The sequence below is a fragment of the Rhinatrema bivittatum genome, chromosome 16 (assembly GCF_901001135.1).
Source record: "Rhinatrema bivittatum chromosome 16, aRhiBiv1.1, whole genome shotgun sequence".
NCBI classification, from domain to species: domain Eukaryota; kingdom Metazoa; phylum Chordata; class Amphibia; order Gymnophiona; family Rhinatrematidae; genus Rhinatrema; species Rhinatrema bivittatum.
The window spans coordinates 7366602-7394281 of NC_042630.1; the positions used below are offsets into that span (position 1 = coordinate 7366602).

Genomic DNA, 27680 nt, shown 5'->3' on the forward strand with positions numbered 1-27680 from the left:
AGGATATCCTGTAACCCTTTAGTATTCGACTGTCTCCAGCAGGTGTAGCAGCTCCCCTTCAGTTCTCTGCCTTAGGCTAGTCAGCCTTTCCTTTTCATTAGGCTCAAGCAAGTACTATTTGTAGTCTTCTTTCCTATTTAAAAAAAATAAATTTGTTCTTAGTGACTTTTTTCCTTTTTCTGGGAGGGAGACGGCTCCGTCTCCCAGCTCTTGCCGGGCTCAGGGGGCCTTTGCCCCTTGTGTGCTGCATAGCCTGAGTCCGTAAATGCTTGCAGGTGTGGGGACAGTCTTTCCGGGTCTCGTTCCCCCCCCCCCCCCCCCCCCAAATCTGGCTGCCAAGAGGGTTTAGAACCCGCTGCTGCGCTCAGTAAAAAAAAAAAAAAAAAAAAAAGGAAATTTTAAGTTTCAATAAGTTACAGGTATTCCCCTACCTCTAACTTATTTGCAGCAGTAGACCAGTATTTTTTATTTTTCTGGTCCTAGCAGGCCTTGAACCGGCAGCCAGACAGGCAGGAGTCAGCAGGTTTCCCTCCTGCTTCACTCCGGGCCTGCAGGCTGTCAAGCTTTTTTGTTCTACTTTTTTTTTCCAGTCGCGGCTCTGCTATGCTCATTTAAGACCTTTACAGCATGTGCTTTTGTCTCGCTGGAGCCCGGTGTTGGAGCAATTCCATCTACCAATGCCTCTACTTCCGGAATCCAGAGCCAGACTGTCATGGTGGCTGTCACTGGACAATCTGGAATGGGGGGTGGATTTGGGCACTCTGAATTGGCTGATAATCTCCACCGATTCCAGCCTCTCAGGTTGGGGGGTGGTGTGTGCAGACAGGTTCTCCCAAGGGCTCTGGTCGGCGATGGAAAGATCCTGGTTCATAAACAGGCTCGAGACCAGGGCTGTACGTCTGGCCCTGTGGGCGTTTCTTCCCAGAATGGTGAGTCTTCTCGGACAAATCGACAACGGTGGCGTACATCAACCAGCAAGGCGGGACTCAAGTCCCGCCGTAGCACTGGAGGCACGTCTTTTGTTCACCTGGGCGGAGCGCCATCTTGAGGGCATTGCCACATCCCATGTCACGGGAGTAGAGAATGTGCAAGCAGATTCTCAGCCATCAGCAACTAGACCCAGGGGAATGGGAACTCTCTCGAGGCGTGGAATCTCATATGCGCCAGATGGGGGGAACTCCTCAGCTGTATCTGATTGCAATGCAGGTGAACCCAAAAACAGTTCATTTTTTCAGCCGTTGCAGAGAACAGGGCTTGCTGGGCATGGATGCGTTCGTGTGTCCTTGGCCCACTGGCTTTCTGCTGTACGCCTTCCCGCCCTGGTCCCTCATAGGTCGGCTTCTCCGTCGCATAGAGCGGCACTCGGGAAGAGTGATTCTGGTGGCGCCGGATGTGTGCCTATGAGAGTGGGAAGCCCAGGGGCAATGGGACAAGGAAGAGTCGGGATGGAACATCAACCGACTGGAAGCACGGGCAGTCAGGCTAGCCTGCCTACGCTTGTCAGATTCCGGGGAGTCATGTCGGACAACACCACAGCAGTGGCCTACATCAACCGCAGGGAGGAACCAGAAGCCAACAGGTGTCCTGGAAATAGACCTCCTAATGGTGTGGGCGGAATCAAACCTACAAGAGATCTCAGCCACCCACATCGTGGGAAAAGACAACGTCACTGCAGATTACCTCAGCAGATAAAGTCTAGACCCAGGGGAATGGAGGCTGTCTAACACAGCCTTCCAGTTGATAGTAAACCACTGGGGAACACCAGCCATGGACCTCCTGGCAACCCGGTCAAATGCCCAAGTTCCCAACTTCAGTCACACACAGGAGCCACAATCCCAAGGGATTGATGCCCTCGTCCAGGCCTGTCCACAGGAAATCCTGCTATACGCCTTCCCTCCATGGCCGCTACTGGATGGGATCATCCGCAAGATAGAAGACCACAGGGAAGGCCATGGTATGCAGACATGCGAAGACTACTGACAGGGAGTCCTCTCCCTCTACCTCCACTCCGGGATCTGCTCCAACAAGGCCCGATCCTCCACGAAGACCCAACTCCATTCTCTTACGGTCTGGCCATTGAGAGGACATGCCTGAAGAAGAGCGGATATCCGGGGGCGGCAATTGACACTCTCCTCCGAGCACACAAGTTTTCCACATCGCTAACCTACATACAAATATGGAGAATATTCGAAGCCTGGTGTGAAGAACGCGACATCCTCCCACGGACAGTCAAAATTCCCATGATTCTGGAATTCCTGCAAAACGGCTTACAGAAGGGGTTGTCTCAACTCCATCAAGGTGCAGGTGGCCATGTTGGACTGCGACAGAGCCAAGGTGGAGGGCGGCAGCTTAGCCTCTTACACGGATGTCTCCCGCTTCCTGAAAGGGATCAAACAGATCTGACCACCCCTGAAGTGGCCGGTATCTTTATGGAATCTCAATCTAGTCCTAGACTTCCTAGCAGGAGCCTCCTTCAGACTACTAACATTGAAGACTGTATTTCTAGTGGCAGTCTGTTCGGCCCGTCGCATTTCCGAGCTTCAAGCACTGTCCTGTCGAACCATTCCTCAGGTTCACACCGGGATCCATACAGCTACGCACGGTCCCCTCCTTTCTCCCAAAAGTGGTTTCTCACTTCCATCTAAACCAAACCATCTCGCTGCCATCGCCAGACGAGCATAAGGACTCAGAAGAATCTCATCGCCTTCGCCATCTTAACGTCGGCAGACTCCTAGTCCGATACCTGGAAAGGTCTAAATCCGTACGAAAGACAGACCACCTATTCGTCCTTCACAGCGGGAAGAAACAGGGGGAAGCAGCCTCACGGGCAACCATAGCCTGCTGGATCAAAGAAGTTATCAAAGGGTCAGCGCGGCATTACGGGTGCCACGTTTTCAGATTGAAACACTACAAATGGTGATTGCAGCGGTGCACAAAGGGGAGTTTCTGGCCTCCTTGGATCTTGTGGAGGCATATCTCCACATTCCATCAGAGCCAGACCATCAGAAGTTTCTACATTTCAATGTGGTAGGGGAGCATTTTCAGTTTCGAGCTCTTCCCTTCAGGCCAACTAATGCTCCGAGAATGTTCACAAAGGTGATGGTGGGAATGGCGGTGTCCCTCAGAAGAGAAGGAATACTGGTGCATCCATACCTGACAATTGGTTCATACAGGCGAAGTCTGAGGTGGAGTGTCTGTTCCATTTGGCAAGTGACAGAGTCTGGAGTCCCTGGGCTGGGTGATAAACCGGGTGAAGAGCCATCTGGAACCGTCCCAGTCCTTGGGTTATCTGGGAGCATGATTTGACAAGGCAAGGTGTTTCTTACCCTGGAAAGGGTCCTCAAGTTGCAGTTGCAAGTGGTTCAGCTGAGGACAGGTCAGTCCCCAAGGTCTGGGATTATCTTCAAGTGCTAGGGTCCATGGCTTCTGTGCTGGATTTGGTACCATGGGCGTTTGCACACGTGTCACTTTAGAAGGCACTCCTGTCCCGATGGAGTCGGATGTTGGAGGAGTTTCAGCTGCTGTTACCACTTTAGGAGGAATCCAGGTTCCGTCTCTCATGGTGGCTGTTGCGGTCCAGTTTAGAGAGAGAAGGAAGCAGATTTGGAGGTTCCAGACTGGGTGGTAGTTACCACAGATGCCAGTCTGAGCAGTTGGGGAGCGATATGTCAATCTACAGCCCAAGGGCAGTGGTCTCCAATGGAAGCGTCCTGATCAGTCAATCGTCTGGAAACAAGGAGGGTGCTGTTTCTTTCTTCCTCTGATTCAGGGACAGGTGGTACATGTCGGGCAATGTGATGACTGTGGCCTATATCAATCAGGGCAGAACGAAGAGTCACTTGGTGGCTCAGGAGGTTCACGAACTCTTTGCCTGGGCAGAACTTCATCTAGCAGCACTTGCAGCCTCTCACATTGCAGGGGTGGACAATGTACAGGTGGATTATCTTCAGCAGACAGCAGCTGGACCCAGTAGAATGGGAGCTGTCAGCAGAGGCCTTTGTGCTCATATAGCACAGGTGGGGCGAACCCCAGTTTGATCTCATGACAATGAGGAAGAATGCCAAGGCGACCAAGTTTTAAAGCTGCCAGAAGGAGTTTGGCTCCACAGGGATCGACATCCTAATTCAGCTGTTGCCAGAGAGGCTCCTGCTATGTCTTTCCTCCATGGCCGCTCATAGGTTGGGTGTTGCGACACATCAAGCGGCATTAGGGACGAGTGATCCTGGTAGTGCCGGAGTGGTCGTACCATTTGTGGTTTGCAGATCTGGTTCAGCTAGCGGTAGACGAGCCTGTTTGATGTAGCACTCCCCTCAGGTGGCTTAACCAGAGACCCATCTTGTTGGAGCAGGCAGATAGTTTGTCTAGCGGCTTGGCTTTTGAGAGGTGACATTTCTGCTTGAAAGGATGTTCAGAGCCAGTGATTACTACTCTTCAGGCTAGAAGATCCTCCACTTCTTTGGCATATATCTGTCTGGAGTGTTTCAGTCCATGTGTGGGGTCCATAACACTGATCCTATGCAAACAAACATTGCCCATGTGTTGGCCTTTTTGCAGGAGGGCTTGTCAAAGGGTTTGGCCTACAATTCTTTGAGTCCAGGTGGCAGCCTTGGGTTGTTTCAGAGGGAGGTTGCAGGGAAGACTCTTAGCATCTCATCCAGATGTAGTGCGTTTTCTGAAAGGAGCAAAGCATTTGCGTCCTCAGGTCCATAGACTTTGTCCATCTTGGAATCTTAACTTGATCCTACGAGTACTGCCGTCCTCCCTTTGAACCTTTGCAAAGGGCTACTTTGAAGGATCTTAATCTGAAGGCAGTTTTCTGGTGGCTATTTGCTCGGCGAGATGGATTTCTGAGTTCCAAGCCTTTTCGTGCAAATATCCTTTTGTGAATTTCTGATGGGGTCTCATTGTGGGCGGTTCCTTCCTTTCATCTTAGCCAGACTGTGAAGTTGCTGGGGTTTTCTTACCTGATGCCAGATTCTTCCATGCTAGGGAGTTTCATCTTTTGTATGTGCATCAGGTTCTCCTCTGATATCTCAAGGTGACCAATGGATTTCGCTGCTCGGACCATCTTTTTGTGGTGTTCAGAGGACGAAAGGATTGCAAAGGAACTGAGTACGATTGCTCATTGGTTGAAGGAGGCAATAGTTTTGGCCTATATTAGTAAAGATCGGTTGATCCTAAGGGATAGTGTGTGCATTCTACTAGGGCACAGGCAGCCTCCTGGGCAGGGTGTCAAGTATTGCCGCAGGAGACTTATCAGGCAGCAACTTGGTCCTCTTTGCACACTTTTACCAAGCATTACCATTTGGATGTCAGGGCCCCGGAGGAGGGCTCTTTTTTGAATAGTGTACTGTGGGCAGGTCTATTGGTATCCCACCCACTTGTCTGGACTGATCTGGGGTATGAACAGGAAAGGAAAATTGGTTCTTACCTGCTAATTTTCGTTCCTGGAATACCACAGATCAGGCCAGAATCCCAGCCCATTATGATGCTTTTTGAAAGACCTCTCCTGGTGATGCAGACTTAAGTTGTGCTGCAGAGTAATATTGTATATAGTTCTCACTTGTTTGAGACTCAGAATGCTTTTTCTTGCCCCTAGTTCAGGGATCAGTTTGGTTGGGAGTTTTCAACTTGGGCCCTAGCTTTTTTAGAGGAAGAGAACTTGGCTTGGGTACATGTCAAAACTGAGGGGACTGCAGGTGGATATGTAGCAGTGCCTCAGCTTTCTCTGCCTCCATCTGCTGGAGGGATGCATAAACCCACTTGTCTGGACTGATCTGAGGTATTCCAGGAACGAAAATTAGCAGGTAAGAACCAATTTTCCTCAAAAGCTATTCTAAGCAAACCTCAGGTGGAGAGTCCTGAGGGATTGCGTGGCTATATTGATGTGCTTGTCCACAGAAAAAACTAAGCTGCTTACCTATAACAGGTGTACTCCATGGGCAGCAAAATAGCCACACAATCCCTCCCACATTTCTGGGAAGTTTACAGAGCTTGGAAAGAGATTGAAGATAGCACTGGAAGGCCCCTGTATGCTCAGAGAGCAAAGTAGAACTTTCTAGGCTTTGAGCGAAAAACGACTTTTGGAGGATATCAACCATCTTGTGTGGCAGTTTGGTTCATGGAGAACACCTGTTACAGGTAAGTATAAAGTGATAGCATGCCACCCTTGCTTCCACTTCTCATCTGACCAGTACTATTGCATATTTGTTGCTTGGGAGTGTAAGAGCAGTCAGCTCCTTTCCTCTACTCATGTCACCATGTGCCCAGCTTTGCCTTCAGCTTTCGTATTTATTCACAGCTTATCAAATAAAATAATCAATTCTCTGTCCTGGTTAATATTGTAAAGTACTAGCCTATTTGAACTACACTACATTTTGTGAACAACATTTGTGCACTTTAAACTTTTGTCTGTCAAAGCATTAATGCAGTCATGGAGTCCTGAAGTTTGATCCAGTTTCACTTCTGCTCCTTAATCTCCATTTTATCTTCTACTCGCCTCCTTTAGGTAATTGACTCAAGAGCAGCTCCCTCGTGTCTTTGCCACCCGATCTCCTCCTGGATTCAAACATCAGCTGGTTTTCCACTGCCACCCAGAGGTAACGGGGGAGGGGGCTCCTCTTTATCCAGATCTAAAACCTCAGACCAGCTGCCTCCCCTGAGCCTATGTGATACATCTTGCTGCCCTCTCTCTGACTGAGAACTAGGGGCTGGGCATGCCTTCCTCTGTACATCAGGTCCTGTAAATATGTATATATTTTTGATTTTGGATTGTGTGATCATCTTCATCTTCCTTTGGAGTACCTTGTGTGGCCATCAGCAAGGGATTCTCATCGTAGACTGGAAGGAGCAGACTTTATTTTTTAATGTGCTGCCTCAGAGGAAGCAGAGATTTTTTTTTTTTAAATAAAGTCTTAAGAACCTGTAAAGAAATGAGTTGTTGATTTAAGCCTTGACTGTTTAGAAATGCATGGGTGGGAGTGGGATTCTGTTTGGAGGACTGGTTCTGGCAGTCATTCTAAAGAATTGACATCTCTTCTGGGCATGTGCCAATTGCATCCTTTTTGGGGGAATCCACAGACCAGCCCTGTCAGAGTGCCTGCTGCTTTCCTTATAACCTGGAAGGGAGCTGCAGATAAACAAGAAGACATCAACATGGCTAGCAGTGACAGTTAAACCTCTGCCGCCCTCTATGGAAGACTTTTGCTATAGAAAAAATGGGGTGAAGAGTGCAGTGGACTCTATGAAGAAGCTGAGAAATCTGTTACTTGAAGACTGTCTGTTTTTATCAATTCTGACCAGTTCCCTGTAAATCATCTCTCTTAAGATCAAGAGCTAGTATTAACCAAGTCGTCTTATTTTGTCTGTTTTATTCATCTGCCTTCATTTCAATTTTATGGCACAAAGACTTAATAAGAAAAATAGAAAAGCAAAAAAAAAAAGTAAAGATAATTCTATTTACAAAAACGGTTTGTAAAATGTTTTGATTTAAGCCAAAAAATTAAAGTATACCAAGGAAAACCCCAACCTGTATCTGTGCCGCCTCTTTGCAGATTGCTGCTCTGGTTTCAGATTTTGGACTTTTGAATCAGCTGATTTTCTCAATATCCATGGGATTGGTCTTTGGACACTTGTTTCTTTGAAACTGATAGACTGAGAAAAAAATAGAGGTTGTCAGTGTGACAGTGATAGTTACAAACAGAATTTGGGCTCCTTGGCGGTAATAGAGTGTGGCCTGGCTCAGCTGTCTGATATGGGGAAATAACCAATTTGTCAGGGCTGGGCTTGTGTAGCAGGATGAGATGAAACTAATGATGAAGCTGTTAATAACAGCCATTAACTGTAAGGTGGTTTCTTAGTGCCTAGTCAGATGAATCCAGAACAAGTGGGTTATGCACCTCTACCAGCAGATGGAGATGGAGCAAACTGATGTGACAGCATGTCTGTGTATATCCCTGCAGTGACGAAAGCCTGCCAGTATTCTGTCTCCGGTGGACGTGGATTGCTTCATTTTGAAAAAGGGGAAATTTAATTCGCCCTGCTCTTTGCAGTGGTAGCAAATGGTCCCTCTCCCAGTTGAGAAATCCTGAGGTGATTTCCATGGTCCCTCAGATGAGTGCCTAGGTCCGGTTGCTTGTTTTTCAGCCAGTGTGGACTTAGCTGATTAAGTAGCTGAAAGGCAGCAGGTGCAGGAAGGTGCAGACTTAGTATTTGGGTACTTGCCAGGTTCTTATGGCCTGGATTGGCCACTGTTGGAAACAGGATGCTGGGCTTGATGGAGCCTTGGTCTGACCCAGCATGGCATTTTCTTATGTTCTTATGTGACTTCTCCCTGCAGCCGGAGAAGTCTCTGTACTCAGCTGGGTAAGGCTGAGCTCAGGTAGGTCTTAACTTTTTTTTTTTTTTTTTTTTTAAACTTATGGAGGAGGGTTTTTTCTTTTAGTGTAGGGCCTCCTCGTCTCCATGCTCGGCACACGATTCCAGCATTCATCCCACTCTGTGGAAGGTTGAGAGACATGAGCAGCCTTTTAGGCTATGCCCCACTCTAAGGCTTTTTTGCTGCGTGCCATGTGCTAAGCCTCAACTGTGTTTCACACACTTTCTACAGGCTACCCTCCAGTGTGTGCATCAAACTGGGCATCCAGGTTGGGCTTCCAGTTTTTGTGCTTAGTCTGGCCTTGTAGTTTGTGAATCCAAGTTAAGCGATGCCTTTAATGGCCGCATGCTTACTTGTATGCACACGATGTATGTTTCTGTGCACTTAAGTTTTGCAGCGCTTATCCTATGAATGCCTAGGTCTGGGATGCTTAAGTATTGGATGCCTAGAAGTTTTGGATCTTTTATAAAAAAAAAAAAAAAAAATTGCATACCTCTGCTCATTGCTCAGCATACTGTTGACCATAGTGGTGCCTAAACCTAATACCTTTTTTCCTAGCATGTAGCAGATGGACTCAGGACCAATGGGTATAGTGTACTCCTGATAGCAGTTGGAGATGGATCAGATTTCAATCTGACGTCAGCCCTAATACAAATACCCCTGCAGGAAGTGCAGCTCTTCAGTATTTTCCGTCTCCATAGCAGTTAGGGACTCTATACACGCTCGCACAGCGTTAGTCATTTTACCAAAGAAAACCAAAATAAGAAATCTTATCTCTACGGATGAGCCCCACTCTCCTGCAGTGACACCCATTGGGTCCCTCCCCCAGTTGAGATTTCCGCGATCCCTCTGAGGTAAGCCTCTGTCCGGCAGCCGACCCTCGGCGGGGACTGAGCCCCTGACATCGGGTGAGGCTGAGAGGCAGCGGGTGCAACCTCGAGCGCGGTGGTGAAGGTATTTTCCCTCTCCCCCGCAGCCGGAGACCGCCCAGAACGAGACGGGAAGTGCAGACACAAGGTAAGGTAGAAATCTATTTAACAGTCTCCGGTCTCCGAAGCTCGAGGAGCCACACAGGTCACCAGCCGGGACCAGTGCCACCAGGTTGATCTGCCCTAGCAGGGCTAGATCCCAGTCAGATCCGAGGGTCCTCCCACGTGGAGACTCTCCGAGGTGGTTGCAATATTGTCCAGGTGGTCGCCGTCGCCATTTTGCTCCATTCGCTGCCCTGTCCACAGTTTCGAGCTGTGCGCACAACGTCGTGCGCCCAAGTGACACACATAGCCATGCGCTTACTGTGCCGGGCGCATAACTTCGATCTGTGCGTACAACAGCGCGCACATCTCCTTGAGCGCACACTTTGACGCACACTGGAGCGCACAACTGTAATTTATGTGCACAAGTCATGGCACCACCGGAAAATAAACTCAAAGCTCAGGACCGCTGCACAGCATGAGGCCACGGCCCTGTGTATACAGTGCGAAGAGGACCTAGGGGCTTCAACTCATGGCCCTCTCGAGCAGAACGCCAGACCTAGCATTGCACAGTGGGGCTCCTCAGGGACACGGTGCCTCTTAGTCTAGACCCAGCATCTTTCTCCTGGGTGGAATTCTTCAAAGGTCTGCATACCTTTGTCTACATGCAACCGGGGCCTCGTATAATACAGCCACAGGCTCTACCAGAGGACCTCAACAGGCCGGGACCCTCTATGCCCAGGGAAGTGATCCCACTGCCCAGAAGCCCCACCTTCAGGGACACACAGCTCAGATGAGGATTCAGAACCCCTGGAGGAAGGGGAACTCCCGGGGACAAAGCCCCACCGAACCATGAGACGCATCTTCACCAAGGACTAGCTTTCAGACCTGGTCACACACAGCTTAAAAGAGCTTGCTATCCTGGGCACAAGTGCCTCGGGGGAACCTAAGACAAACAGTATTAGAGGGACTCCGTCCGACCTCCTGCCATTTCCCACTATTACAAGCCGTCCAGCAACTAATTGACCTGGAATGGGATGCCCCAGAAACTACATTCAAAGGGAGTGGGCTCTGGCAGTCATGTACCCTCTGGACCCAGCCGCCAAAGATCTCCTGGCATGTCTGAAAGTGGATGCCATGGTCTGTGCAGTCTCAAAGCGCACTATCCCGGTGGAGGGAGGAGCAGTACTCAAGGATGCTCAAGACAGATGTCTGGAATCTATCCTCAAACAGTCCTTTGTCTTTACAAATCGCTATGTCTTTATAGATCGCGGCCTGCTGTGCCGAGGTGACACGTGCCTGCTTAGCACAGACCAGGAACAACACTCTTGGGGAGGCCCTGGAACCAGCTGTATCATTCCTCGCGGATGCCACTTCTGATCTGGTATGCACAGCAGCTAGAGGAGTGTCATCTGCCGTAGCAGCCAGAAGACAAATCTGGCTCCGAAACTGGTCAGCCGACGCATCCTCCAAAACGAGACTCGCAAGAATGCCTTTCAAGGGAACACTCCTGTTCGGAAGCGAACTAGAGAAACTAGCCAACAAATGGGCTGAGTCCCCACTGCCGTGGCTACTGGAGGACAGGAATAAGAGAAACCAGCGATCCTTCCCCTGAACCTCCAGGGGCAGAGGATCACAGCGCTTCAACCCCTATAGAAGCACATATCAACCGGCCCGCCCTGCAGGCCGGAGCCAGTCCTTTCGGAACAAGCACAACAAAAGGGGAGCCAGCTCGGGCTCCGGCCCCAGCCGCACCCCACAATGAAAATCAGCCAACCCATCCAAAGGAAGATACCATAGGGGGCAGACTTGCCTTATTCTACCAAAGATGGGTCAAGAGAACTTCAGACAAGTGGGTCCTATCCATCATGCGAGAGGGATATTACATGGATTTCCACCACTTCCCTCTGGACAAGTTTGTGGAATCTCCCTGCCACGATCCTTCCAAGAGGATGGCAGTGGAAGCTACACTAACCAGATTGCTAGCCTTAGAGACTATAACATGGGTGCCTACACAACAAATAAATACTGGACATAAAATAGATGGAATAATCGTCCCCAAGAAAGAAGGAACGTTCAAACCCATACTGGACCTCAAGGCGGTCAACCGTCACCTGAAGATCCCTAGCTTCCACATGGAAACCCTATGCTCGGTAATAAGGGAGATACAACCGGGAGAGTGCCTTACATCCCTGGATCTGTCGGAAGCCTATCTACGCATTCCGATCCATCAAGAGCATCAGCGTTTTCTACGCTTCTTGATCCTGGACCGTCACTACCAGTTTCGGGCACTACCTTTCAGGTTAGCCACTGCACTCCGGACGTTCACTAAGATCGTAGTGGTGGTGGCAGCAACACTGAGGAAGGAATCCGCGTGCACCCTTATCTAGACGATTGGCTGATCAGAGCGAAATCCCCAGAGAAAAGCCACCAGGCAACCAACAGCGTCAAAATTCTACTGGAGAGCCCCGGGTGGGTGCTCAACACAAGCAAGAGCTGCCTACAGCCCTCCCAATCTCTAGAATACTTGGGAGTCCGGTTCAACACCAAACACGACAAGGAGATCAAAACTGATGACCCAGTTACGAATCCTGTTGAGCGAACTTCACCCCCCAGCATGATTACCTACAAGTTCTCGGCCTCATGGCATCCACACTGGAAATAGTGCCATGGGCATGAGCTCACATGACACCCCTACAACGCTCACTACTCTCACGATGGAATCCACTGTCCCAGAACTACACCATACGGCTTCAGCTCCCGGACAGAGTTCGGGCCCAACTACGATGGTGGCTACAAGAAGCCCATCTGAGCCAGGGAACGAGACTATCCTCATCAACCTGGACCCTACTCACCACGGATGCCAGCTTACGAGGATGGGGAGCACACTGCCAGGAACTAACCGCCCAAGGGCAATGGAACGAAGAAGAGTCTGGATGGAACATCAATCACCTAGAAGCCCAGGCAGTCAGACTAGCCTGCCTAAAGTTTGTTCAGACTCCGAGACAAAGTGGTCAGAGTAATGTCGGACAACGCCACAACAGTGGCCTACATCAACCATCAGGGAGGAAACAGAAGCCAACAGGTGTCTCTGGAAATAGACCTCCTAATGTCATGGGTGGAAGTGAATCTTCAAGAGATCGCAGCCATCCACATTGCCGCGAAAGACAACGTCGCTGTGGACTGCCCTAGCAGAGAAAGTCTAGATCCAGGAGAATGGAGGCTGTCGACCACAGCATTCCACTGTTGGGGGAACACCAACCATGGACCTCCTGGTAAACCTGTCCCAACGCCCAAGTACCCAGTTTCTTCAGCTGCAGGTGAGAACCCCAGTCCCAGGGAATCGATACCCTGGTACAGACCTGACCCTAGGAGACTGTTATATGCCTTCCCTCTGTGGCCCCTATTGGGCTCAATCATCTACAAGATAGAGGACCACAGGGGCCTAATACTTCGAGTGGCCCCAGACTGGCCAAGAGGACCGTGGTACGCAGACATGCGAAGACTGCTGACAGGGACCCTCCTGCCGCTATCTCCACACAGAGACCTGCTCCAACAGGGACAGATTCTCCACGAGGAGCCAGCTCGATTCTCTTTACGGTCTGGCCATTGAGAGGACTCACCTAAGGGAAGAGAGGATACTCGGGGGCAGTAATTGACCACCTACTCAGAGCACGCAAGTTCTCCACATCCCTAACATACATAAGGATTTGGAGAGTATTCGAAGCCTGGTGCAAGGACCATATCATCATACCATGCTCTGTCAAAATTCCTGTGATTTTGGAATTCCTGCAGAACGGCCTACAGAAGGGATTGTCTCTCAACTCCATCAAGATATAGGTGGCCGCATTGTCATACTATGGAACCAATAGCGAGAGCGGCAGCATAGTCTCTCACCTGGATGTCTCCCGCTTTCTGAAAGGAGTCAAGCAGATCCGACCACCCCTGAAATGGCTGGTGCCTCTTTGGAATCTCAACCTGGTCCTAGATTTCCTAGCAAGAACCTCCTTCAGACCTCTTTGCGGCCTGTCTCTCAGACTACTAACACTGAAGACAGCCTTCCTGGTGGCAGTCTGTTCGGCCAGTCTTATTTCTGAGCTACAAGCACTGTCCTGCCGAGAGCTTTTCCTCAGACTCACCCCGGGAGCCATCCAGTTACGCACAGTTCCGTCGTTCCTCCCTAAAGTGGTGTCTCACTTCCATCTCAACCAAATCATCTTGCTACTATTGCCAGATGAGCATAAAGAATTCGGAAGAGGCTCGAAGTCTTTGCATTCTTAACGTCGACAGGCTCCTAGTCAGATACCTGGAAAGGTCGGAATCTGTACGAAAGGCAGACCTTCTATTCGCCCTTCACAGTGGGAAGAAGCAAGGGGAAGCAGCCTCGCGAGCAACCATAGCCCGCTGGATCAAAGAAGTCATCAAGATGCTGTCCCCCGCCGAGATCTGCAGGGTGGCAATATGGTCCTCCATCCCCATCCTCTCCAGGTTTTACCACCTGGATGTTCAGGCTCGGGAGGACACAGCATTTGCAAGGGCAGCCTCCCACCCACTTCGGGAGTAGCTTTTATACATCCCATTGCTCCTGAGTCCATCTGTGACACGCTAGGAAATGGAGAAATTACTTACCTGATAATTTTGTTTTCCTTCATGTAGACAGATGGACTTGGCATCCTGCCCACGGCTGCCGTTACTCATGGAATTCTCGGGGGGCATCCCTGGGAATGAGTGGTTTAACGGGTAAGCCATACCTTCCTTCATCTAGGACACCTATCCTACTGGGTGTTGATGTTTCTTGGTTGAGGGCACTGGTAGTCTCCAGCTATAGCCAATTCAACTAGTTCAAATTAATCAAGTTATTCAAATTATACAGTTATATATATATCCACAATGCTTTTCGAGGAGAATACTGAAGAGCTGCACTTCCGGTAGGGGAATATGTACTAAGGCTGACCTCAGATTGAAATCTGATCCGTTTCCAACTGCTATCAGGAGTACACTATACCCATTGGTCCTGAGTCCATCTGTCTACACTAAGGAAAACGAAATTATCAGGTAAGCAATTTCTCCATTCTTTGCAGTGCCTGTCATATTTGGGTATCTCAGCCAGGAGTGCCCACTAACTTGGGCTGTTTAGAAACTCAGGGAGAACTATCTTCCTCAGTCCATAAACCTGGATTTTTCCAGCCGAATGGAGGTCTAGGTAACGGTCAGGTGCGGTGCCTGAATTTGGAACTCCCCTAACTGGTTCTTCAGTAGGGGAAGGTAGCTCAGTAAGCATGCCTCAAGGACCTCCTGGTATGAATACTTCTACATTTTCCTGCATCGAATTTTTCCAGGGATTGCAATCCTTTTAGGTGCAGTCCTCAGCCCTGTTCAATGCTCCCAGAGCAGAGTTGCAGGTAGGATCCTTGCCTGGGCCTACTGTTAAGTGCTGGAGTACTCCTAGTGTGGCAGCAGCATTGCCCGATAGAGAACTGGATGGTATGGATGACCTGAGTCTTTTGAGGATGGTGAAGTTCCTCCAGGGTTGGAACCATATTGCATAGTTCTTTTGTAGAGATGAACTGCCACTTCTGATTTCCTAGACCTTAAATGCTTGGAGTTCCTGGGACAGATTCTATCTCTGAGCCAAAGAGAAATCCTAAGGCCATTCAAGAATTGATCGATCTCTAGTGAGGCACTGCAGAGGCTAATTTCAAAGGGGGTCAAATTTTAGAAGGCCTGTACTCGGGATCCAGTAGTAAGAGAGTGTTTTATGTTTTCCTAAGGTAGATGCACTTATGTGTGCAGTCTCCAAGTGGACCACTATTCCCATGGAAGGAGGAGCGGTCTTGAAGGATGGTCATAAGTAAGTATTTGAAACAGTGGCAATGACCTTGCAGATTGCTGCTTCTTGTTCCTTGGTGGCTTGTTCTTGTTTGATTCTCTCCTACGTCAATGACTTAGGTAAATTCCAGGACAGTTACGGAACAGTTACGGAACTAGCTGCTGCCTTCTTTAACATGAGAGGTCATGCTAGAGGATCCAAGCATTTTCAACCGTGTAGAGGAGAGACCTTTCAGAGAACTAGATCCTTCGGTAAGGGCTCAGCGCTTTCGTCCCAGACAAGCCAGAACGGGCTCAGGTAGTGGGACCTCCCGTGCCTCCCAGTGAAGGTTTGCCAACCCACCCCCCCTGGGAACAGGAGATAGGGGTTCACCTTTCTTTTATCAGAGGTGGGTTGAAATCACATCAAATCAATGGGTCCTGGAGGCAGATGAAATTTAATGTGGATAAGTGCAAGGTGATGCATATAGGGAAAAATAACCCATGCTATAATTACACAATGTTGGGTTCCATATTAGGTGCTACAACCCAAGAAAGAGATCTAGGTGTCATAGTGGATAACACATTGAAATCGTCGGTACAGTGTTCTGCGGCAGACAAAAAAGCAAACAGAATGTTGGGAATTATTAGGAAGGGAATGGTGAATAAAATGGAAAATGTCATAATGCCTCTATATCGCTCCATGGTGAGACTGCACCTTGAATACTGTGTACAATTCTGGTCGCCACATCTCAAAAAAGCTATAATTGCGATGGAGAAGGTACAGAGAAGGGCTACCAAAATAAGGGGAATGGAACAACTCCCCTATGAGGAAAGACTAAAGAGGTTAGGACTTCAGCTTGGAGAAGAGATGACTGAGGGGGGACATAATAGAGGTGTTTAAAATCATGAGAGATCTAGAACGGGTAGATGTGACTCTGTTTTTTACTCTTTCGGATAGTAGAAAGACTAGGGGGCACTCCATGAAGTTAGCATGGGGCACATTTAAAACTAATCTGAGAAAGTTCTTTTTTACTCAACGCACAATTAGACTCTGGAATTTGTTGCCGGAGGATGTGGTTAGTGCAGTTAGTATAGCTGTGTTTAAAAAAGGATTGGATAAGTTCTTGGAGGAGAAGTCCATTACCTGCTATTAATTAAGTTGACTTAGATAATAACCACTGCTATTACTAGCAACGGTAACATGGAATAGACTTAGTTTTTGGGTACTTGCCAGGTTCTTATGGCCTGGATTGGCCACTGTTGGAAACAGGATGCTGGGCTTGATGGACCCTTGGTCTGACCCAGTGTGGCATGGTCTTATGTTCTTATGATACGAGAAGGATGTGTGATGGAGCTTTGCAGGATATGTTCATGAATTCTCCCTGCAGAAGAAGCAGGCAGTGGCTCCTCAGTCTGAGGGCTGTAGTTTTAGTGCCCATGTCTCAAGAAAATAGTGTGATATTCCATTTATTTTTTGGTGCCCATCAAGGACCCCCCCTCTTTTTTTGCATCCCTACCAGCAGATGGAGGCAGAGAATTAAAAACAGGCACAGCTACATAACGAGTGCCACCTGCAGTCCCTCAGTATTTGTCTTCATCAGATAGAGGTGTAAACCTGCAGTTAAGAAAAAAAAGACAGAAGAAGAGAACTTAGAAGATGCTTCCTGAGGTGTTAGGTACTTTGGTGGGCCATCCTACAGGTTGAGCTGGGTGAGTGGGCGGTTGGTAAGCCCTGGGCCGCTTGACCCGCAGCAGAACCAGGGGTATGATGGCCAGGGGTCCTGGTTCCCTCTTATCCTTTGAAGGTCCTTCCCAGAGGTGTTGCCAGCAGCAGGGAAGAATTCCTTTTTTTTTTTTTTTTTTGGTTGCTGGTTTTTTTTTTTTCGGGGGTTTTTTGTTTGGTTTTGTGTTTTTTTTTGTTTTTGTTTTTTTGTTTCAGTAGAAACAGCTTGGGCTGTTCCTGGTTTGATGGTCAGGGCAGGCCCGGCCTCTGAAAGGGAGCACTATAGCTCCTCTGTTCACAGCTTCAGGCTGCTTGGGGAGCCAGAGGCTGCATTGGGCAATGTTCCCCTCCTCTTCCCTGCACTGGAAAGCTTGTTGGGCCGGCAGCCTGGCTCAGGGACAGCTGAAATGCAGTGACGCTATGCCGCAATTTGTGTCTGGAGGGGAGGGACCCTCTGCAGGTGGAACAAGGTTAGTAGGAAAGCCACAGATTCCCAAGGCCCTGTCAGGATCAATAATGGGAGCCTAAACAGTCTGTAAGCCAGGAGAAGGACTACAGCTCGGAAGCCCAGGGACTCCCCTTCCCCATTGTCTCTGGTAGTCCCATCAGAGGAGGGGTAGGAGATGTGAGCTCTGGGCCAGATAGGGGAAAGGATGACGGAGTTTTCCTCTGAATTTCTTTATGTATAAGGCCTTTTTAACCAGGAAAAGCTCTCTCTATATAAAGTATTTGTTAGTCTTCTCATCCTGCTGCAAAGAGGCTGAGGGCCTTCTTGGCCAGGGGATCGGGGAACCTCCTTTGCTTGGCTGGGCCTGGTGCCTTGGATGATTTTGACCTGGAAGATGGTCTTGGGGTTGTTCCAGGAGTGGATCAGGATGACCTGCAGATCTCATGGGGACGATGTCTATCGGGACAGGGATAAGGACGTGGCTGATCCGGAAGAGGTCCCAATAACAGAGGGAGATGACCCACGGGTGGTTTGTCTGTTCTGTAAGGAGGGGTTGAGGCCTCTTGTTTCCCATGTTTGGAAGGAACTGGGTATTAAGGTGGTCTGGGAGGAGTCTGATAATGAAGGGGTGGATCTGATGTTGATTGGATTTCAGAGCCCACCACGAAAGCCTTTTCTCTTCCTAAAGAGGATCAAGAAGCTGATGGAATGGGACTTCCCAGAGGCAAGCCTCAAGGTGGCTGGAGCTATAGCAAAGTTGCATCCCCTCTCTGAGGATATTCTGTAGCGGCTGGTATTGCCAAAGGTGGATGCTTTGGTCGCAGTGGTCACTAACAAGATGACTATTCAGGTTGTGGGTTCGGCAGCTGCACAGGACCATAAGCTAGAGATTCATCTGGAGAGGATGTTTGAAGTCTTAGTGGTGAGCCTGTGAGCAGCAGTCTGGAAATCTGATGCAGAGGGCCCATTTACAGTGGGTCCAGAAATCTTCAGCAGATGCTGGTGTTAATAGCCAGGCATCTCGGGTAGAAGCCATGAATTGCATATGTGGTGGATGCGCTTTGACTTGATCTGGAATTTGGCCAGGAATATGGTCACGGCAGTCTTGGCGGGACATCTGCTGTCATTGTGGTATTGGTCAGCTGATAATTGGTCCAAGTCTCAGCTCTAATCTTCCCTTTTAAAGGAAGGAAAGTTGTTCAGGGAGGACTTGAAACAGTGGAAGGTTTTGGGGGAGTTTAAAGGGAATAAGCTGCCTGAGGATGAGAAGTCTCTTCTGCCTTGCTCTAGGTTGCGGGAGGTGCTGCGGTTTTCATCCCAGTATGTGTTCTGCACTGTCATTGGGGCAGAACCAGGGATCCAGTAGGCAGCAGTCCTTTTGAGGACTTTGGCCAGAGGGCCAGTGACTGTAAGGCTTCACAATGAAGCCAGGCTGGACAACTTTCTCAAGATGGCAATGGAAGGCCATCTATCACAGTTTTACAAAGAGTGGATCAGGATTACCTCGGACCAATGGGTCCTAAAGGTAATAAAGGATGGCTACATTTAAAAAAAATGTTTTGCCCCATCATGGAAGCTTTCGTGGTGTCTCATTGCGGTGTCTGAAGCAAGCAAGTGACTATTCGGGATAGGTGTCGCCTTCAGTTACTAGCATGATAGTACCGGTGGTGGCCAGGGTGCACAGTTGCAGGAGGTACTGTATTTACTGTCAAAAACGAGAGGCACCATTTGTCCCATCCTCAATCTGAAAAAGGTGAAATGTGATTCTCCTAGGACAAGCAGGATGTTAGCCCTCACATATGGCATGGACAACGTTTTTCAGTTTCTAGAACTTTGACTGGGCATGCCCAGCATGCCACTACCACGTGTCCATATGGGGTTCTTCAGTCTCTTCTTTTCCACAGAGCATTCGTCTCGTGGATGTGGAGCTCACACAGTTTTTGCTAGAAACTGACCACCGGAATGGAGCTGGGAGAATAGGAGCTGTCGGAGGCCTTCGGCCTTATCCAGTCTTGGGGTAGTCCTAGTCTGGATCTGATGGAGTCAAGGAGCAACACCAAGGCAGCAAGTTTCTTCAGGGCATAGATGCTTTGGGTTCTTCCATAACCAACAGTGATCCTGCTGTATGGCTTCTCTCCATGGCTGTTAATAGGTAGAGTGTTAAGGTGTATTGTGAGGCATCCAGCCCTGGTGGGCTGTGTCTGTGGTTCACGCAATAGACGGGTCCCTGAGATTGGCTCTTTTGCGAGGGCTGTTAAGACAAGGTCCTACTTTCTTGGATCGGGAGGATCATTTTTGTCTCATGGCTTGGCTTTTGAGAGCAGGTGCTTGTGATAAAAAGGATACTCTCAACACGTGATTTTCAAGGGCTTAGTTTACGGTTCCTTGTGGGTTCAGATGGCAGCCTTGGGATCTCTGAGGTAGACTCCAGGGCAAACATCCGGATGTTGAGGCTTTTGAAGGGGGTTGAATATCTGCAGCCGGCGATGTGCAGATTGGGTTCGGCATGGAGTTTAAACTTGGTCTTCTGGCTGCGTTGTGGGCCTCTGTTTGAGCCGATGGGGAAGGCGTTGTTATAGGTCCTCACGCTGAAGGTGGTATTTTTATAGGTGATTTGTTCGTTTTCAGTTATCTTGGAGCTGCAGGCTTTGTCTTGTGGGGAACCATTTCTGAAGATTTCGGACGAGGGGGATATCTGTGCACAGTACCCTTATTCCTGCCTAAGGGGTATCTTCTTTTCACGTGAATCAGACTCAGCTCCTGCCTTCCAGAATTAGTCTGCTGTGTTGCCTGAGGCACAGGTCACAAATTGTTTTCGGTGATTGGATCATTTGTATTGTTTGGAGGTGCCAGAAATGGATGCACGGCCTCCAAGGGCACAATAGTGTATTGGCTGAAAGAAGCTTTCATTTTGGCCTACCCAGGCCGATTCAGTAAAGTCCGCGGGAGAGCGGACGAATGCCCACTCTCCCGGCGCGCACACAGGCCACTCGCCTATGCGTGCGATTCTCTATTTAAATGAGGCCCGGTGGTAGAAACGGGCAAAAGGAGGCGCTAGGGACACTAGCGCGTCCCTACCGCCTCCTTTTAGCCCGGAGCGGCGGCTGTCAGCGGGTTTGACAGCTGACGCTCAATTTTGCCGGCGCCAGTTCTCGAGCCTGCTGACAGCCATGGGCTCGGAAACCGGACGCCGGCAAAATTGAGCGTCTAGTTTTCGACCCGACAGCCGCCGGCCCATTTTAAACTTTTTTTTACTTTTTTTACCCTTCGGGACCTCCGACTTAATATCGCCATGATATTAAGTCGGAGGGTGCACAGAAAAGCAGTTTTCCCGGTGCCGGCAGAAACTAGCGCCTACCCAAAGGTAGGCGCTAATATCTTAAAGTAAAATGTGCGGCTTGGCTGCACATTTTACTTTCTGTATCGTGCGGGAATACTTAATAGGGCCATCAACATGCATTTGCATGTTGAGGGCCCTATTAGGTTCCGCGGGTTGGCCGCACGTTTTCCGCCCCTTACTGTATAAGAGGTAAGGGAAAACGCGTGTCCAAGGGCAGGTTAAATGAGCGCACTGTACTGTATCAGCCTGTTTGTAAGAGAACTGAGAGAAACTGTTTATATCAGTTCTCTTCCACATATGAAATTCCAACTGCCCCTCTTCTCAATTCACCAAGGCATTTGCTAGATTTCTTAGGATTTCAATATCTTGGGGAACATGAGCAAAAACAGAGCCAGATATGATGATGGTGGGGGGAGACTTAAAAATATAGCAGTAGCTATGGGGTTTATATCTCCAAGATATTACAAAGGGGTGGCTAAAGGTGTTAGCAAAAGCTGGGGTTGAAGTGACACTCGTAGAATTCAGGAGTCAGCAAATTATTTTGGAAAAAAATCAGATCCCTTTTCCTCTGCAACTTGAATCCTTTTTCCTGAACAGCTTGCAGAACTATGTGCTCCCCATTCTGGGGTCTTGTTTCGGAGCTCGGATGCCACTGCTTCTAAGCTCATAAGCGCAGAGAGCAGCTAGTCTGTGAAATGGCTAAGACCAGGCTGGTGGCTGGTTTCATTTTTGTAAGCTACAAAATATTCCGTATAAGAAGTTGAGCATTTTTCTCCCTCCCAAAGCTGTTATTTACAGCTCATGGTGGTAGGACATTGTTCGTGTCAGCTGCAGTGGTCTCCATGGCAACGACTGTGCCTTTAACCATGCTTTGTACTGCCTGAAGCCCGATTCATGGCTGTGGGGAATCTGCTACCACTTCAGCCCCTGTAGAATTGCCACAGTTCATGTCCTGGTATCTGAAATGCTGCTCCTCCCCCTCCCCTTAGACTTGTTTATATCCACCTCGTCTAGCTCCTAGCACTTGTCCACTAATGAATACTTAAATTATTCTACAATTCCTCCCCCCCCCCCCCCCCCCCCCGCCCAAAACAAAATAGTACAATATTTAAACAATCTTCCTTCTTTTCCCCACTAGCCGGCTCTCCGAGCACATGTTGCTCCAGCCTGCTTCGTGCTCAGTCTGTCCCTTTTGTTACATCTATTATTTTCTCCTAGGACGAGCAGGGGCGTAGTCTTCGCATGTGGCTGACATCAGCTGGAGTCTGGCATGGAAAACTTACATCAAAGATTCTAGAAACTTTGGCTGAAATACTGAGCAAGCCCCTATCCCTGTGTGCATACGGGTTCTCTCTCCCATCCTTTTCTTTTCCACAGAGCTGTTTTGTGGAGGTGGAGCTCGTGGTTTTTTCAGGAAAACAAAAGAGAGGGGTTTTTTTGTTTTTTTTCATCCTGTGCTGGGTCTCTCTCTAGTTCCCATTGGGTTTTTTCTCAGTTGCTGAGTCTTTTTCATTCTCCCGTGTCTGCCTGTCCTTGTGCTCTTTGCAGTCCGTGGTGCACCTCATGACTGCCTCAAGCTTTCATCGATGCCCCATGTGCCCCCAGACTATGTCCCTAACGCATCCACGTGAGGTGTGTATCCTTTTTCCTGGGGGGTGTTGCACAACGCCTGTGGCTGCGAATTGTGTGCTCAGCCAGGCTGGACAAAATGGGAAAAACGTGGCTTGAGCAAGTCTGAGCCGTCACATCCCAAGTACGGAGGGAAACTATTTGTCTCATCACCACCCTCCCCTGAAGCCCTGGGCCCAGGGGTGTTCCAGGGATCAGTCTGTCTCCTTGAAGTCCCAGACTTCAGGATAGTCATCCTCATCGGTGCTGGGGAAAGACCGAACCGAGCAGCATGGGAGATCTCGCAAGCACCGGTTCTCGTCTGTGTGTGGGACCAGGCATGTACGGACCTTGGTGCTTGTCGCTCTGCCTTGACACAAGGAGGCCCTCTTCTCCCTCACTGGCAGTGGTCTGATGCCAGTCATTGACCCTCGGCGGAGTTGGGCCTAAGCCTGCCCTCTCTGAGGCTTTCAAGGCGGAGTTGGAACGTTGGCTGCACCTGGAGGTGGATCGGGTTTGTGTGATCAGGAGCTAGTACCCCCACCATGGATAGGAGTGCCCTCCCTGACACCTTCAAGGCTGGCACCCACACCAATGGTGACTGGGCTGGAGCATCTTGATGTCCTCCTTGGTGTCCTCTCGAGGCAGTTGATGTTGGCACTTTGTGATCCCTCAGTAACCCACCAGGCACTGTAACGTAGGGTGTCAGAGTTAGTCCTTGTGGGGGATTCCTCTGGAGATGAGGGCCAGTTGGTGCCCTCTCCACCACACGGCTCCTCAGCACCACGTCCATTGCTCCCTGGGCCAGAGCCGGGCCCTTGGCCCCCTGGTGCCTTTTCCCTGGGCTCCATGACCCTCTTCTTTGGGGTGGCCTCAATGAGCCTGAGACACCTTAGAAACCCTGGGGACAGGATACCTCTGCTCCGGTAGCTTCCGATGAGCTTCCATAATATCTTTCCCCTTGGGTGGAGCACCGCTGTTCTCCACTGGTGAAGTTGACCCTCACTGGGTTCATCTTCATGATGGCCAAGGCTATTACTGGCAGCAGTAGCATGGGCTCTTCTTAGTGTTTGGATATTCGCCAGGTTCCTGTGGCCTGGTTTGGCCTCTGTTGGAAACAGGATGCTGGGCTTGATGGACCCTGCCTCTGACCCAGCATCGCAATTTCTTATGTTCTTATTCCTTTCCAGCTTCTGATAGAAGAGGATCCCTGCCTATAAGATGTTCGAGATCTTTCAATTTGTTGTCCCGCAGGAGGTTGTGGAGGTGCTGGTGCATGAGCTTTTCCAGCCGCTGCTCCTCTGGCTCTGGAAACACCCTCTCTCTATTGCCTAGGTCAAGCGGAAGGCTGATTAGGGTGTACCTCATGGAACAAGCTCTGGGTTTCAAAAAGTGCCAGCTTCCCCATGAGTCGCTGGTGGTTGAGTTAGTGCTCAAGAAGGCAAAGCAGTCAAAAACCGAGCATGGGCTGCCTTGGATAAGAGGGTGTAGCAGGGCTCCATGGTGATAGCTCATATCACTTCCTACACATGATTCAATCTACCTGCAACCTCTGGGAAAAAGTCCAGGAGGACGCTTGGCGCAGCAGCCTCAGGAGGCCCTCATGGTGCTCATCCAGCAGGACCTTGATTGTGGTAAACACGAGGTGCATGCTACCTACGTCTTTCAGACGGTGGGGCCTGTATCGGTGGCTGGTGTATCTGCCCGCTGTCTGGCCTGGCTTCAGGCCTCAGCCCTTCATCCTGAAGTGCAGGACTGACTTTCCTTGAACCAGTGATAATCTTTTGTGTGACAAGGAGGTGGTTGGGTAGCTGAAGGACCACCATGAGACCCTTCAGAATTTGTCTTGTGGTGCCTTGGCCTTACCGGCCTCCTTCAAACGGTCATCCCGGAGAGGGCTGAGGAGACCATTCTCGTGAACAAGGAAGTATTTCCCACCAGCCCCCTGCTCCAGACCGCAGCACGTGAGCAGCAGGGGCAGATCCTGACAACAGCGGGCTGCCCCCAGCCAGCCCTGCTATGTGGTTTTGACTGGCAGCAAGGGGGCATAGGCCAGTCACCTCTCGCAGTAGCAGGGGACCTGCCAGTCGGGTCCAGGGTGTTTCCATATCTGGACAACTGGCTGGTCAAGAGTAAGAGACAGGCCGGCGCACGGTGGGCACTTCACAGCACCATTCAGGTCTTGGAGCACCTGGGCTTTTTAATCAACCAACTGAAGTGAAATTTCCATCGGCACAGCTGGCTTTCAGTGGGGCCATGCGGGATGCGACGCAGGCCCAGGCCTTCTGCGTGACCGGCGGGCATGCCCTGGCGGGGATTCAGCAGTTATCTAGGAACTTTGCCATAAGATTTCTGGGCTAGGCTCCATCCGATAATGTCGCCCATAGGTGAGGACTAACGTCCTGTTGTCCTAGGAGAACACCTGGTGTAGGTAAGGAACTGCTTTATTTATAATGAACTTTGCTGCTCTGTAGGCACTCTGGTCACTTAAACCAGTGGTCCCTAACCCTGTCCTGGGGGCCCACCAGCCAGTCGGGTTTTCAGGATCTCCACAATGAATATGCATGAGAGAAAATTTGCATGTTATGGAGGCAGGGCATGCAAATTTTCTCTCATGCATATTCATTGTGGAGATCCTGAAAACCTGACTGGCTGGTGGGCCCCCAGGACAGGGTTGGGGACCACTGACTTAAACTGTTAAGTCCTACAGTGATGGCCCGGTGCACTGGACCAGTCTATTGCTCCCATGCTGGGGATCCAAGCCCTGCATCTCCTCAGCTGGGGCAGGAGCAGAACCGAAGGCCCATTGCCCGAGGATAGGGTGGCCACCTGGTCCTGAAGAGCCACTACCAAGCCAGGATTTCAGGATCTCCACCATAGGTATGCATGCAATAGATCAACATGCCCTAGCTCCATTGTATGCAAATTAGCTCATGCATATTCTGTATGGATATGCTGAAAACCTGGCCTGTTTGTGGTTCTCGGCAACTTGAGTTAGCCATAGCAGCCCGATGAGCTTAGGCCCTCTTTTCAGCCAGCCCCAATCCAGCTTTTGCAGGGAAAAACCTTGGCTGAGCGCAAGCTGACCTCGCCCCCTCCTGCAGTGCCTGGGACTCAGTGCGGACATGAAGGAGAGGTAGAGGAAGCTGCAGTCCCAGCTGAAGATCTCATGGTACCTTAGGCTCCCAGATTTTGGGACTAAGTCTGGGCCCTGGTCCTGGGTGAGGACTTGCATGCAGCCCTTACCGCTAGCTCTCCTGGCAGCTGCTGCCCCAGTTACAGGAGTACTAAATGAGACTACCCCTGCCCCCAGACACTTAGGTAAAGCTGGAGGAAGGAATGGATTGTGGAGTCTCCAGCACAATCAATGCAAGCCCGGGTGCCTGGGGAGCTTGCTGTCTGTGGCCTTCAGCGGGGGGGGGAACCAGCAGTTACGGTGTGGAAGGGAATTGAGGAAGTTTGTTACGAGGCCTGGATGGGTCTCTTATATAGGGGGTGATGTCAGCAAACAAGTTGTTCTGTCTCCCTCTGCTGATGAGGGAAGCATAAACCCATCGCTCTGGAATGAAAAGGGGCAAGTAAGACTACATTTTTCTATTGTGCCTGTAAAATAGTTTCTACACAGCAAATCTATTTGTGTGCACAGAACACAATTTGTGCACATAAAAAACAATGTGGTCCAAAGTATGTATGTATATATATATATATATATATATATATATATATATATAATTCTTACATAAAAGCATGCTTGGGTGTAGAGCAGATCGCCGCCGCCCTCCCCACACGCGTTCCCTCCCAGTGACTCGGTCTGAGTGAACTTCTTTTTGGGTGTGCGACAGTTGTTTTTTTAAACCAAGCATTTTTGAGTGCCAGTATTAGTGCTGCATTTCAGGATGTAGCACAGAGAGAAATGTGGTAGCAACTCAGTAAAGCCAGTGAGCGGTGCTCGGCGTAGCGGGAAGCGAGCTCCCCTGGCGCAGCCTGGCTCGGTGAGTGGTAGGGCTTTGAGGGTGCAAGCCTGCCAGGCAGACCCTGCTGCCCTCTTTCATTCTTCTCTCTTGCCACTGAGCCTCTCCTTACAGGGGGAGGTAAGGCTTTTCCCTTTCTTGTGCTGTCTCCATGGAAATGTCTTTCAGAGGCGGGTGACAGTCAGGGAGAGAGGGATTGGGGGGGGGGGGGGGGGAAGATATCTCTGGTTACCATAGCAACAGCTGCATCTCTCTGCTACTACCCTGCTGGGTGATTTTTATTTATTTTATTTTTTTTTTATTTCTCTGTATTTTAATTTGTTGTAGGTGATTGACTGCTCATCTAAGATAATTTGAATGCAGGAAAAAAAAGAGAGTGGGGGAAAGAATGTGAAGGTGCAGAAAGCAAAGCCATCTAAACAAATTGCTGCCATGCTCGTGCTTTTCCATGCCTACAGGAAGGGGTGTGGAGCACCACCGTCCCTGCTAGGGCACTGCTGCGCCAGAGCATGGCAGGAGGCTTAAAGGGGAGGTAGAGGAGGGATGAAGCAGGGCTGGGGATCTCACCCCTTTCCTGTATGTTATCTCTTCTAGCTCATTGTGAACCCGCCTCCTCGCGGCAGAAGCTGTGCTCCTATTTTTTGTTGCGTCGTCTTGAGATCAGTGCCAACTTTTTAAGAGTTTGGCACCTATTGGGGATGACATTGAATGAGGGGCGAGCAGGCTTTTGTGGGGCCTGAGTATGGGAGGCTGTGGCCTGCTTGCACACCAGCCTGAGTGGAATTCGTAAAATGCAACTGCCCCCATCCCAGCTTTGCCTGTTCACATGCCTTGCCCCCTTCCCCTCCTCCCCCCCCCTCACACATGCACAGGGTCAGCTTCTGACTACAGTGCCACCCTCCGGTAATAGTGGGGCCCCTCCCACGCTGAAAGGAATATGTAGGAGGAGGAGAAGATGGGTCTCCAACCCAGCTCTGAAGAAAGACGATGAGTAGTGGAGGCTGGAGGAGGAGGATGGTGCTGTTTGGCTTTGTGCTTCTGGGGGAGGGACTAAGCCTGTGGATATGTTTGAGAGCATGGCTGTATATGTGCATGGATGAAAGAGAGTACATCGGTAGGAATAGATGAGATGGCATGGCAGTATGTGTATGGGTGGGCACATGACTGTAAGAAGGAAAGGGCATGTCCGTATATAAGGGAGAGCATGCCGCTGTAAAGGAATGGGCATGGTGAGTGTAGATGAGAGATCATGACTGGCTGAGCGAAAGAGAAGGTGTGTGAATGAAAAAAGGCATGTCTGCCCTGTCTCTTACATACAGACAAGGGCTGAGTGTTTATGTGAGAGAGACCATGTCTGTATGTAAGAGAGGGCAGGGCTATGTGTGGATGTAAGAGAGAGGGCAGGGCTGTGAGTGGATGTGAGAGGGTATA

General features: G+C 49.8%; 1 protein-coding gene across 1 annotated transcript in view; it reads left to right on the forward strand.

Annotated features, from left to right (window-relative positions):
- Window positions 1-7527, forward strand: part of RBM23 (RNA binding motif protein 23) — a 42497-nt gene extending 34970 nt beyond the window's left edge. The window contains exon 14 of the mRNA XM_029580971.1: window positions 6509-7527. Within this exon, the coding sequence (XP_029436831.1) occupies window positions 6509-6512 (4 nt within the window). The 3' untranslated portion in view covers window positions 6513-7527. The remainder of the gene's footprint in view (window positions 1-6508) is intronic.
- The last annotated feature ends 20153 nt before the right edge of the window (window positions 7528-27680 follow it).